General features: G+C 40.4%; 1 protein-coding gene across 5 annotated transcripts in view; it reads left to right on the top strand.

The window, feature by feature from the left end:
- The window catches only part of DIP2C (disco interacting protein 2 homolog C), a 316036-nt gene extending 304945 nt beyond the window's left edge, over positions 1 to 11091 (top strand). For 3 of the 5 annotated variants that reach the window (XM_035564301.2, XM_035564299.2, XM_050708814.1), the window contains 3 exons: positions 903 to 1077; positions 2671 to 2794; positions 7531 to 11019. In XM_035564301.2, coding sequence (XP_035420194.1) covers positions 903 to 1077; positions 2671 to 2794; positions 7531 to 7783 — 552 coding nt within the window. In that variant the 3' untranslated portion in view covers positions 7784 to 11019. Of the gene's footprint in view, positions 1 to 902; positions 1078 to 2670; positions 2795 to 7530 lie in introns of all 5 variants that reach the window. The other 2 variants (XM_035564302.2, XM_035564300.2) reach the window with 2 other exon arrangements.
- Positions 11092 to 13221: the final 2130 nt, after the last annotated feature.

Here is a 13221-nt window from a genome sequence, read left to right as displayed (position 1 = left end):
ACATTTTCTACTTCGTGCTTGACTAATTCCAATGAAAACTTACATGCAAAAATAAGTTTATCGATTAGTCTAATTTCAGCTAGATGGGTTTCTAGTGTTATTCTCTTTATAATCACTGTGCTTCAATGCACTGAAGTGCTCTCATTAGCTGAGTTGAGCAAGGCTATATGTTTTTCCAATTTATTTTATGTTTCTAGAAAGAGAAAAAAACTTAAAATGTTATTTTCCATGAGCAATTAAAGATCTAATTAACAAAATGAAGGATTTGCTTAGTCATAATTAAGATTACAATCTGATTTGTGAGATTCATTTGGAAAATTTCATTGCTATGAATTTAGAATATTTCCATGATACCTTGAGTTCAATGAAGTGAATCCTTTTCCATAGGTAAAGGTGCCTGGCCTCCCCCTTTAAAATAATTTCAGTCCTGTTTCTAATGTTGTAAACAATCCCACTGCACTGGTGCTGTTGGAAGTATTCGTGAAGGATGCCCTGCTGGAGCAAATTCACTGAACCGGGCGTGGGGAACTATGGAAAGCGCACTGTGTCCGTAGGAGTTTCTGAAAATTGCCATAGCCCAAGTGGAGCTCAGAGCTAGCACAGTCAATTCAAGGGGGCTGTGCAGGTCTGAGGCCGGAGGGCTGCAAGGAGGGTGTCCCTGTAGCTGTGGCTGCTGCATTCCCCTCCAAGCGGCACGGCTCAGATCTACACTCCGACTTCGATGAGGTCAGGTTTGGATCTTGACTGTGCCTGCAAATGGGTCAGAAACAGTTAAAAGGCATTATCTGATGTTACATGTATTATCTAGCTATGACTAAAAATATTTGCATCAAAAATTTTCAATAATGCTTTGTTCTGGAAAGCTACTTTAATTAATACCAGTATAATTGCTTTTAACTTAGATATGGGTTCACAGCACTCACAATGCCAGTGGGTATTTTACCATATATGGAGACGAATCTTTGCAATCAGATCACTTTAATTCAAGACTCAGCTTTGGAGACACACAGACTATTTGGGCTCGAACTGGCTATCTGGGGTTCCTGCGAAGAACAGAGCTCACAGATGCAAACGGAGGTAAGAGGCTTCTCCTCATCTGCTAAGGGTCTGTGCACAATATTTGGATTAGTTTGAGGCTGACACTGTGTCTCTTGGCCTGCGCTATCTGACATGTTCATTCTGTGAAACCCTTGGAACTACAAAAAAAGACTTAAACAATCAGAAAATAAAGCAAATGACATTTTTTTCTTGCTGAAACAGTTGCTTTTCCTTTTCCGTACCTTGGGTGCTATGAAGTCCCTCCACCAGTGACTATTTGCAACTGTTAATGTGCCCAGTGCTTCAGAATATCATCATTTGTTCTTGCAGGATCCACAGGGATATGTTCATGTATGCACACAAAGCCCTGGTGTGAGTCTGGGCCCTGTCCTAACTCCAACGACCACCTGCTTCCTCTGTTATAAACTTACTTACAGAAACTGCCCATTTCTTGATCATCTCTGTCTTTAGAACTGCCAGGGAAGGTTACTGAAATGCAGTGCAAGCGGTAGCCTGCAGGAGAAGCTATGGGGCATTTTGGTTTCCTGTCAGGAACATACAGGATTTCACTATATCTCTTTCTGACATCCCTTATCTTGTGTGCACATGGAAGCAACCAAGCACTGCCAGGCACACAACGGGACTGAAAGTCTCTACTTGGGAGAACGTTACTTTAGGATGGCTTTTTGCCGATCACAGTTGTGTAGCCTTTTTGTGTTTCGTACTGATAGCCCACCCTTGGGAAAATGCAGGATTCTCTGACAATACAGCACCTGAAGCATGTGAATTGCATAAATCATCTCATGGCATAGAGTTGCAAAATCTCCATTCTGCTCCCACTTCTGGCTTCCTGTGCAGAAAGTTCTCTGCCCTGTATTACTGGTAGAAGTAATATTGCCATTACATTACCACTGTGCAACTGTCTGAATTAACATAAAAAAAATTAGTGATCCGCTTTTAAGTCTATTAGCAAATATTATTTCCTTTATGGATGATGTGCAAAAGTTTATTATCAACCTGATATCTTTTTAAAAGTCTCATTTCAGCCTCATTTATTTCTTTAGTCAATAAAAATTCATACTACAAGAGAATTACTCTTCAGAGCTTGCCGTCTGTCTTTATGAGCAATTTGCTATGTAGCACATAGCAAGTATTTCTAGCTTATGGATGCAAACCTTTGTGGCACACCTTAAGCAGCAGAACTGACCTTCTGAAAGCTACTGGAACAACATATTCCATACTGTTAGGGTCAAGTCCATCCTTTCTCTTTCAAAATAAAAAAAGAGAAGCAAGAAGTCTATTGTCTACTTAGGACTTTGCCTTAAGAAAAGAATGAGTCTGTTCTGTATCCACCTTCAAAACAAAAGGAATTTGTCTCACTGTATTTGGATAAAGACATCCACCTTTCTTTGTCAAATGGGAATAGTGTTTCTGCATTCCTTTTTTTTTTTTTCTGCTTTCTGCTGTATTTCAGCAATGCAGATTGCTTATTAGTTTGGAAATTCTTAGGGGTTTCATAAATTTGAGGATAATTTATAAATGTTATATTAATTGCTTATTAATGTGAACATTTTTGTGATTTAGTGTTCTAGAGAACAGAATCATTATTATTTTTTTTCCCCTTACAAACAGAACGTCATGATGCACTTTATGTTGTGGGTGCATTAGATGAAGCCATGGAGTTACGAGGGATGAGATATCATCCAATCGATATTGAGACCTCTGTAATTAGAGCACACAAGAGCATCACAGAATGGTAAGGATTATATAACACTACAGTTCTTATATAAAGCTGAAATATCTATAATGTCTGGGGTTTTGCTTGGATATTGCAATTGATCCAGGAAATGGTCTGTCAGGATGGTCACAGGATTTATAACTCAGTGGTAAATGCATCTTTGGGATGAAAGTTTTCATTAGAAAATTTAATCAGGAAGGACTGTTTTCTGTTATCATTCAATGTTTCCTTTTTTGTGTGTTTTTAAGTATGAGTGAAAGGTTAAACTTTTAATTTGAGAGAAACAAGCAGCTTTCAGGTAGGTCAGTAGCTGTTTCTTGGAGTTTGAGATTTATATTCTAACCAGGAAAAAAAGGCTCAAGCTTTAAGAGTGTTTTTATTAGAAGGAGTAAGCAAGCAAACATTTTAAATAAATGAACACACTAATAAACTTTATTAGTGAACACACTGTTACTTTTGAATTAGTTATTAATAAATCAAGCAATGGAAATTGAAGCAGTAAATCAATGAGTTAATAGTGATGTTGTCTTAATCAACATATCACATCATCAAACGCACACAGCAGGTAATCATTTCTTGAGGCCATCTAGAGAACAAATTGCTTTTCATTATTGCATCAGAAGACCGAATCAGGTAGTTGTTTTGTTTTGATCTAACCTCAGCTCAGCCTTCTCCTTTCAACCAAAAAAACTTGTCATAGCAGGTAGAGCAATTCAGCTAATATAAGATATGACTCCCCATTTTTCTTTTCAGTCCTGTCTGCAAGGTGTGGCCTGCAGCAGTAAACTTACTAAGGAAGCCTAAGGACCATACTGGTTGCTACAGTCACAATGCTTTGCTTTTTTTCTTCAATATCTGTTACAATTGAGGTAGTTAATTGCTCAGCTGACTGTAACTGAGGTTTTACCTGATTGTAGGCTCCCTAGCACATTGCCACTGGTGACACAGTCTTGTTATGCTGGCTAACCATTACATGGGGTAGAGGATACTGGGTCCTCATACAGACCAGTACGAACACTTAAAGGATACTGAGAAATGCTCCTTTCATATGTGTCATATTCTTGTCATCAGTGGATAGAAAGATGTCCAGGGACAACTCTAAGATGGCCACAGATTCATAAATCCATGTGTTCAGCAGTACCTGTTTGTCAGAGATTTTTATGTCCTCAAAGTGTGAGCTCATGAGCAGTGAATGAAGGTGCCATATACTGCAGAAATTGTCATCATTGGTTTCAGTGGCAAAAAGGTTTTAAATTATATTCTTTTTCTCAAGACCACTGAGAGCTCTTTGGGGATACCTTTCCATCCTTCCCCTCTATTACCGTGGAAGTCCTGAGTGGGATAGGAGCAACTCAAAAAGGGTTGAGATAAGCTGGGAGGACCAAGGAGATGGGCCGCTGGATATCTGCAAGAAGGTCGGAGTACATGCAAATACTTCTTAGTGCCTTAACTCTTCCCAGTAGTTGGGCAATAAGGTACAAGACACATGAACAAGATTTCAGGAAACATTATGTGATGCTATTACTACACTTTGCTCAAAGGCACACATTGAAAGTCTTTAGGGTTGTCTTTTCCTCAGGGAGGAGAAGTTTCTGGTGAAGTAGATTTTTCTGATGTGGTCCTTGCAGAAAATGGACACACAGATGTTCAAAGCAGCATCTGGCTTGCTTACAGTGCCCAACCTCTTCCTACCCAGTCGTCCACCTAATCATTCTCTCAAGTCACCAGCGTGAAGTTTTCTTTTATAGTCATTGTCCTGACTGTCCTTGACTTTTCTCACTCAACTTCTCCTGGATATCCTCTTCTTGTCCTTGGTAAAGACTCCTTGACAAAATAATATCTAGTAAAATCTTTCTTTGTATATTTACTTTGTATATGCTTTTCTTTGGTTTCTTTCTTTTTGTTGGAGGACACTGTTGTTTACGTTACAATGACCCATTAAGGATTTAACTTAATGGCATTGATATTGCAAACAAAAGCTACTGGCTATGTCCAGTCCATAAATTGTAAAAACAGTCTCAGCTTCAAAGAAACATGCTCGTTTTGTAACATTTAACACTACTGAGGAAAGCAGGGACTTGTTGACTGATATGTGATCCTGCTGTGCAGCTTCTGTTATTGAGGATCTGTAAAGGTCATTTACAATTACTCTTTTTTTCGTAAAAGTTTTAGCAGCACAAAATCAGCAACCTCTGACTTCAGACCTCCTGTGTCTCGATATGTAATGAGCAACAGAATGGCACACAGTACATTTTCAGTGTGATGTATAACTGCACCAAACATTTTGGAAAGTGTTTTTAATAATGCACAGTATCTTGAGAAATAACGTGTGTGTATGTAATTCAATTAGAGCGCATTGTTGGCTCATGTTAGCTCCAAAGCCTTGAAGGAGGAACAGTACATACTTTCCTTGAATTCACTAAGAAGTGGTTTTCTCTCTGTGCATAATGACAAGTAGGTAAAGCTACACAAGATATTTGGAGAAGGAAATTACTATGGGCCTATATTTCTGGAGGTATTTCAACAAATTCCTTGCTTTTCCTGAAGCAGTTAGTGGGATGGAAGCAGCAGGAGGGGCCATTCCCAGCTCAGTGCACTGGCTGTGTTGCATCTTTTGGTTGTGACTGTGATTTCTTGAGAAAATGGTGCCTAGGTTTGTTTCTTTATTCATTTGTTTTCCCAGGGCTACAAGTATAATATACTCATAAGTGAAACATGCTGGCCGGTATAAATTCATCTCAACTGGTGGGAACATAAAGGACAGTCTTTTTTTGTACTTACAGTGGTCACCATTGAGTTGGAATCATGGCATTTGAAATTTTTAATTAATTTCATTAATGAGTTTCAAATTAAATTGAGACCCTCTTAGGAGTGCCAGTGATGCTAGGAATTACTAGCAGCTTCATGAAGGTTTGGGGTATCAGTCTGCTGGACTCAGACAAACCAGCTTCTCCCAAGCTGTGTTTTAGGGGCATTGCTTCTGAGACTTTCCATGAATAGTTTTCCAAAATAACAAGCTAACAGTGGGTTTAAGGCATGGTTTCAACTGCTATCAAATATTTTAACAAAACCTCCCAGGCTTTTTTGTTAAAATGTATTTAGTATTAACTTAGATGCTTGTGCAGCTCACTAGAACTTCTGTGAAAACGAGATTACAAAATAAAATTCATTTCATAGCAGTACTAAGTCCAAAGGAGCCTGTACAACCTTACTCTGAGTACACATTAGTGTTCCAGATCAATAAACACAAAAGCTCATAAGAATTCTGTCAAACTACTTTTGCAGAATCTGAAAAAGAAATATGCTTGTTTAATAATAAGTACTTCTTCTCCTAAAGTCTGCTAAGCATCAAGTTAGAACACATTTTCATAGCTAACTTTTGGGCAAAGGTGTGTTTCCAAAGTACACGGATATTCAGAATTTTAGTAGATCAAAAGAGTGCACTTCGGTCTCAGTCCAGCATTGACCTTAGTGTAAGCAGCTCTTTTTTGAAGTTAGCTTATATACATAATTTGGTCTAACTTTCAGACACTTTTGCTCAAGATAGTTATGGAAAATTATCCCCTGATCTTACAAGGTAAATGAGGACAGGGTTTGATATAAGAGTTACCTGTGTAGAATATAATTATTTATGCAACAGAATAAGGTAGAGCAAGAAATAACCACGGTCTGTGTCTTAAACATGTGCAAAGAGGAACGAGACTGCTCTTTGTGGATTCTCAACCCTGCTGACCTTCTGTGAGGCTTCAGAGGCTGTGGAGAAATGAGAGGAGTGGGGAAGGGGTGGAGGGAAGAATACACCAGGCTTTTGTACCCTCTCAGCCTCCATGTGGAAGGACAAAGGCCTTGTCCTTAGCTAGAAAGATGCCTGCTAGCAGAAACCAAAACTTACCTGCTTTGGTTCAAAGGCCTAGCCAGAATTTTGGGGTCACTCAAAGCTCGTTCGGTGAAGAAGAGACATTGGTGATAACGGTGTTTCTTTGACCGTCTCACCTGTTCCTAAGGAACGTAAAAACTCCTGTCCCTTTAAACCCGACAGAACTAAACCACAACCGAAATAAAGCAGATGGTTTCTGTGTAAACCAAGTGGTCCAGAAAAACCGGAGCTCTTTTGTACTGAGCTCTGACCTGCCTGGGCCGCGGCCAGCCCACTGCAGAAGGCGCGTAGCACACCGGCCTAGCACCGTGCAGCCACAAACGCCCCCTCCCCAGCTCCCGGGGAGCTCTGCGCAGCCTGCAGCGTGCCGTGCAGATGCTCCCGAAGCTCTGCACCCCTTTCCTAGGCAGAGTTTATCCAAAAGGTCTTCCAGGCTGGGCTGTGTGCCTTACGGTGCTTTATCACTGTCTTCTCTTCTGACCTCCTTTGCTCCTCTGGGCTGCTCTTCGGAAAAACCTAGAGGAAACGCCTCCACCCACACGTCGCATGCCTGCATGAGCACGGCAGTGCTGTGACAGCTCCCGGGCTTCAGAGGGAACTGCAGTATTTCTTACTGCCTCCTTACACAACGGGCAAGGATTAGAGTCGAGGTTCTGTCAAGCTTAGCTCACATCTTAATATTGCAGCGATATTGAAGTGAGAGCTAGTGGGGCTGGTTTTCTGCCCTGCCTGCAGACATGTTCCCTCTTGCCACTTAGGCCTTGTGCCTCAGCATACAGAAGGAAGCATCACGGTTGAAACAAGCAGTAATCAAGGTGGGATGAAATGGATTTAAAAAAAAAACAAGCAACTAATACTTCTTTTTCTCTGATTCCAGTGCGGTGTTTACCTGGACAAATTTATTGGTCGTTGTAGTTGAGCTGGATGGATCGGAGCAAGAAGCTTTGGACCTGGTTCCTTTGGTCACCAACGTGGTCCTGGAGGAACACTATCTGATTGTAGGGGTGGTGGTGGTTGTGGACATTGGTGTAATTCCTATCAACTCCCGTGGAGAGAAACAACGTATGCACCTACGAGATGGATTTTTGGCAGACCAGCTAGATCCCATCTATGTGGCCTACAACATGTAGTCTTGTACCTTAAAGCTTCCATGGACTTTACTATAGATGTATAAAATTTTTTGGTGTCCACTAAAAAAAAATGTGCAGATAATATGCTGACACTCATCAGAACGGAACTGTTTCTATTTGGAACTTTTCAAAGCAGTCACGATTGGCAGGAAATAAAATGTGAAATGTTTTCGTTTACCACTAAATTTTAGAAAAGAAGGACTATGGGGTAAGGCCCTTCAGTTTGTTGGAAAAGCCCATTTTAAACTTTTTTTTTTTGCTTATTGGACAATACTGCTTTTTGAGTAAATGTGGCTTTGTATTTTACATTAAGTAAGCTGAAGTAGATTTTTTTTTTATTCTGCCCTCCAAATGGATTCTTTTAAAACAATTTACATACTAATACAAAGAATTGTTTTCTTCATTTGTTTTAATATGTCGTAAAAGGATGATGAACACAAATCTGTTACTAATGTAAGCCATTTTAGGTCCCACATCTTAGGAAACTATGTAGTGGTACGAGGAGAATACCCAAAGTAGCACCTTTAAATTAGAAATCTAGCAGCTTTCTGTCAGAGATGCTGAAAGCACAAAGGCCAAAGAGCCTTTGCTGTTAGCGTTAGAATGGAAGAAATTTATAAATAAGGTGTATTTCGGCAATGAACTTGCAAATATCTTTGTACTAAACTAAAAAGATAAAATAAGTTAACTACTTCTTCTGTAATTATGTACAAAAACGTTTAATTTATTTTGATCTCTTTAGAAGTATAAAAGAGAAGAAACATTCAAGAATATTAAACTCTTGAAATGTTTGCTAATATAAAAACAAAGTGTTGTATTATCTTGAGTGGATAGTATCACATCAAATATATATATATGAAATATAAATTCACTAATGACAAAAGATTTTAAAGTTTAAAATGCAGTACTTGTCACTTGCATGGTGTCTCCCACTGTAGATAATCAAATGTTACTCACAAATTTTTTGAAAAAAAAGCAATCCTGGATTGCTAAGTATCCCTGTCTAAAAGAATCCTCTAGATACCAGCAAGTGGAATTATTGCTGCCTTTAAGGCAGTGAATGAATTTAAGACTAAAAATGCACTACAATAATTTTTTTTCTTTGCCATGGAGGCAACAATAAATATTCGTGCTGGCATGTGCATACACTTGTTAGACTTAGAAAAGGCAGGTTGAGGAATAGCACTGTTGTCTAGCTGCAAAACTTTGTTGCACAATTTTTTCATTGTTTTAGTTGGTGTTTTTATTGCTATAAGGAAAACTTCTGGGGTTATTTGCACAGAGTTATCAATTTGCCTCTCAGCTAGGACACATAGCTCGGTGGCCAAGGCATCCAGTTTACATTTACAGAAAACGATTGTTTCGATGGTCTTTAATTTATTCCTTAATGGAGAGGAGCGTACAGTCACTACAACCAATTCAGCACAAATCGTGCATCTGCTAACTAGTCCCTAAGCCAATTAAAACATCAGAGGAACTGAACTGCCTGTTTTAAGATCCACAGTCCCAGGGTCTCTGACCTGAGGCTGTCAGTGGGAGAAGAGTAGGAAAACATGCATCACAGCTGCCTTCATTTTACTACCTTTGGATGAAGGAGAGGTTTGATTTCCCATTTCTGCTGTCTTCCCTGCACCCCACACCCCTTTTTTAAAAAACTTTCCCCTTTCTTCATGTGGTTGTAACTGAATTGACCCGGTTGTGGTCAAGAGTGGGATTTACCAGCTGCAGTCCAAGAATGCTTTTCTTATTGTCCAAAATTACGTTCATGTGCTGGCTCTCATTACCAGGTATGCATGACTAAGATTGTTGCAGGGCAAACGTAATCACGTTTATATCACGTATAAGGGACATATTTTGTCTGCCTTTGCAGAATGCTGTACAAGAAGTGGACCCCTGCTAACGATAGTAGTTTTGTTTGGCTTCTGAGTCTCAATGCTGGTTGTTTAAAATCTTTTTAAAAGGTGGGGACATTTTAGTCTGCATGTACAGTACAGAGCATCTCGCCATGTCAGACTTGTTTTATTTCAAATCATCTTTTCAGACTTCACTGTCCTGTGAATATCCCTATTCATGCTCTGAAGACCAATCCTAGATTTTGTCAACTTCATTTTCTGCTCCCTTTAAAAAGAATAAAATCTGTTTTTAATGGCAAGTCGCTGTAAGGTTTCAGACAAGATGTTGATTGATTACAAACATAATTGCAGTGTGTGAACTAACTTGTGAAGTCCTGCTATCGCTGATCTCAGTACTGCAAAACAAATTTAGCTGTCATTTAAAGCATCACTTTAACCTTCACGAAGTCAACTTTGCATTTGTAGAGAAAAAAAAAAGAACTGCAATGCAGTTGTGAAGCGCAGTTAATAACAGCTCTCTTCTGCAACCTGTCATCCGTGGTTGTTAAATTCTGAGTTAAGAGAAACGATAAACTGAGTTTCTGGTTTTGTTGTGCAAGCAAAAGAAAGGAAACATTTAAGCACCATCAGACTGAGCAATAAAGAAGGATTGTTCTGTATTAGAAATTGTACTGTAGATAAACCATTCATGAGAATGTATAAAATGTTTGTCTTGTGACCTTGTGCTTTTGAAGTCAGACAAAACCATGTAATCAACTTGATGCACATGCACAAAACAGAGGGTACACAATGAACATTTAAACACAAAACTAATCAAACAGGAGCAGATTCCTCATGGTGCTTGTTTATTATATATATTTAATCCTGCTTGACACTTTACCCAAGGGAAGACTGTCCCTTTTATCAGTTGAATGTTAGCAGCATTATTTCATAGAGTGTGGTGACTGGTTAGAGAAATTCATGTAACTCAGCCAATCACAGTTTCAAACAAAAATTTTTATGTGCAAAGGACAGCAACCTTCTTGTATGTTAAACCACCAGTACGCTTTGTACATCTGTGATAACGCCTGTTTTATATTCAAATGAACAAATAAAAGCTTTTATTTTTGTTGCTCTGAAAATATCAGTTTCTTAATTAGTCATCTAAAGTTGAGCTTCCTAGAGCTGCCTAAGCTCAGTGGAGGAACATTGAGAGCTATACTGTAATTTTATTTTGTTTACCTCTCTTGTTGCATAATTTATTAGTACAAATCATGATACTTTTAACAATGTTTAAATACTGGTGTGGGCATTTATTGCTGAAAGACTTTCATATGGCAACAAATGTTTTTGTGAAATGTTTTTTTAATTCTTTTTAATATATTCAAATATACTGTTCACATTTTTGCTGAAAGTGTAAAGATTATTGTAAGCTTGGTAACATTTTGTGAGAAGCAATAACAAGCATTAGTACTGTAAAACTCCTCAAATTTGTCACATCACTTTTGTTGCAAAGTCTTGCTACTGGCACGTTTCTAATCAGTCGTTTAAGTTACTGATCTAGGTGCTACATCTCTGCTGCTGGAGCTTTCTGCCGGTGGAAATACATGGGGAACTGGTTTGTCACACGTGGGCTTGAACCTCTGTATCAGTTCAGACGCTTTGGCTGGCCAGACAAAAACACTAGGAAATGTGATCCACTTATTTCCATTAGCCCTTTCCAAAACCAACCGAACAAACATGATTTGAGGGCTTCTCTGGTTGGCAGCCAGTAGCAGCAGCGTCCACAGAGAATAGCTTTGGACCTAGCCCTGGTTTTCAACGTGTGATTTCAAAGGGTGAGGTTTGGAGTCCCTGTTTGTTGGGTAGCCCATCTGAAAAGCCGAGGGTATAAAATCCAAGCTCTGGTGGTCAAATTTCAGGCAGCAAGTCGAGGGTGGGAGGGGAGGACGGCTGGACAGCAAGTACTTAGTTCCTGATTCAATTTTATAAAGCGTTTTATTACAAAAAACAAGGGCTTGATGTTTTTATGATGATGGTGATTAGGATTTTCAAAAGGTCAAAATGTTCTGAGTACACATTTTAGAAGTCATTTTGGCAAATGATGCCATAATGCTTGAAAAACTGGTGGGGAATCTCAACAGGAGAAAATGTAGTAAGGTTCTGTGAATCATTTCCTACACGGTAAGAACTGTACAATTTATTCATTATTAGGTTGATAGTAATAAGGCAAAAACAATTAAAAAAAAAAAAAAGGCTGATAAAAGACCTTTCAGCTTTTTCTGTGCACTCTTGGCCTGAGCTGCCAGAGTGCGGTACAGCACACGAGAGCTCCCCAACACGCTGGGCAGCTTGGTTTCAACAGAAAGATCCACCTCTTTCATCCACCTTTACTTATCAGGGGAGCACAGAGATCAACAACCTCCCACCAGGCTCCTCAAAAACAAAACGAGAGGCTCTGGGGATGCAGCTGACCTCCCACAGAGGTTTTCCCCATTCGGCCCAAGGCGCTGTTAGGCCCCGGCAGAGGCCTCAGTGCAGTGCCGAGCAGGCCAGGGCCGGGTGATGAGGCCCAGGAGGGGCGGCCTGAAGTCACCATGGGCAGGGACCCCCTGTCCCCAGGGCAAGAGCCGGCCCTCACTCTGTTTTTCTATTTTTATTTCATCTGGGGAGAAAATTAAAGAGTTCAGCCTGAGCTATTGGTGTGATCCTGGGTGCTTCCTTGGCAGACTGCCTTCCCCAAACCCCTCATTCACCTTGCTGTCATTTTGGTAGATTTAGGCTTTTCTTTCCAGGGTTTTTCTGTTCACTTTTGAGAACTATCACCTTAATGCTCTTCCAGGAAGCCTCCCAGGCATCGCCTCACTTGTGCTGTACCTCATGAAGGTCACCATCTTTGAAACAGCAGCTCTTCTTTCCTCACCCAGCAACCCGCAGCAGCTCATTTCTGTGCCTTTTTAGCACGCATCCCAGTGCTGGATCCTGCGTGGCCTTTCAGAGCAACCACAGATTCCCCAAGCAGGTGACAGCACTGCCCACCCCTCAAAAGCAGTGCCATGAGAGCTCACACTCCTTTCTGCTCTACACAGCCAAGCTTTCTTCAAAGCCAAAGCCCTGTTGTGATCTGTATGATCCACCTGGGGAAACCAAAAGGCTTTGTCCCAGGAGATCCCATAATGCAACTAATAATAGTTAAAAACAACAACAACAACAAGAAAACTGATCTTGGTTTAATTTCATGCTTTGGTGGTGGGCTTCGTGCAAGGAAGTGTCCGGTGGAGGGGTCCGAAGGAGGGGACGAAGCAGGTGCCACCAAATGGCTTCCAGCTGCAGGTGGCAGTGTGTGGGAAAGGTTCTGGGAGGCAAGGAGCGAGGAGCTGCACTGAGCCTTCCCTAAAGGAGAGAACACCAGTGGAGGGAGCCATAAACGAAGGGCGGCTTTAGGAAGAGGTGTAGAACAGAGTAGAAGGAGGCAGAGCCAGAAAAGAGAAGGTGGTGCTGGTGGAGGTAAGGGTCCAGCAGCTGAGACCTGGTGGATTCAGGCACGTAATTTGAGGTGCCCACAGTTCGATCTTCTCACCAAGGGGTACGATTCAAGTCATGGAG

This window comes from Cygnus atratus, chromosome 2 (assembly GCF_013377495.2).
Source record: "Cygnus atratus isolate AKBS03 ecotype Queensland, Australia chromosome 2, CAtr_DNAZoo_HiC_assembly, whole genome shotgun sequence".
NCBI classification, from domain to species: domain Eukaryota; kingdom Metazoa; phylum Chordata; class Aves; order Anseriformes; family Anatidae; genus Cygnus; species Cygnus atratus.
This window is presented reverse-complemented; position numbering and strand designations above follow the sequence as displayed.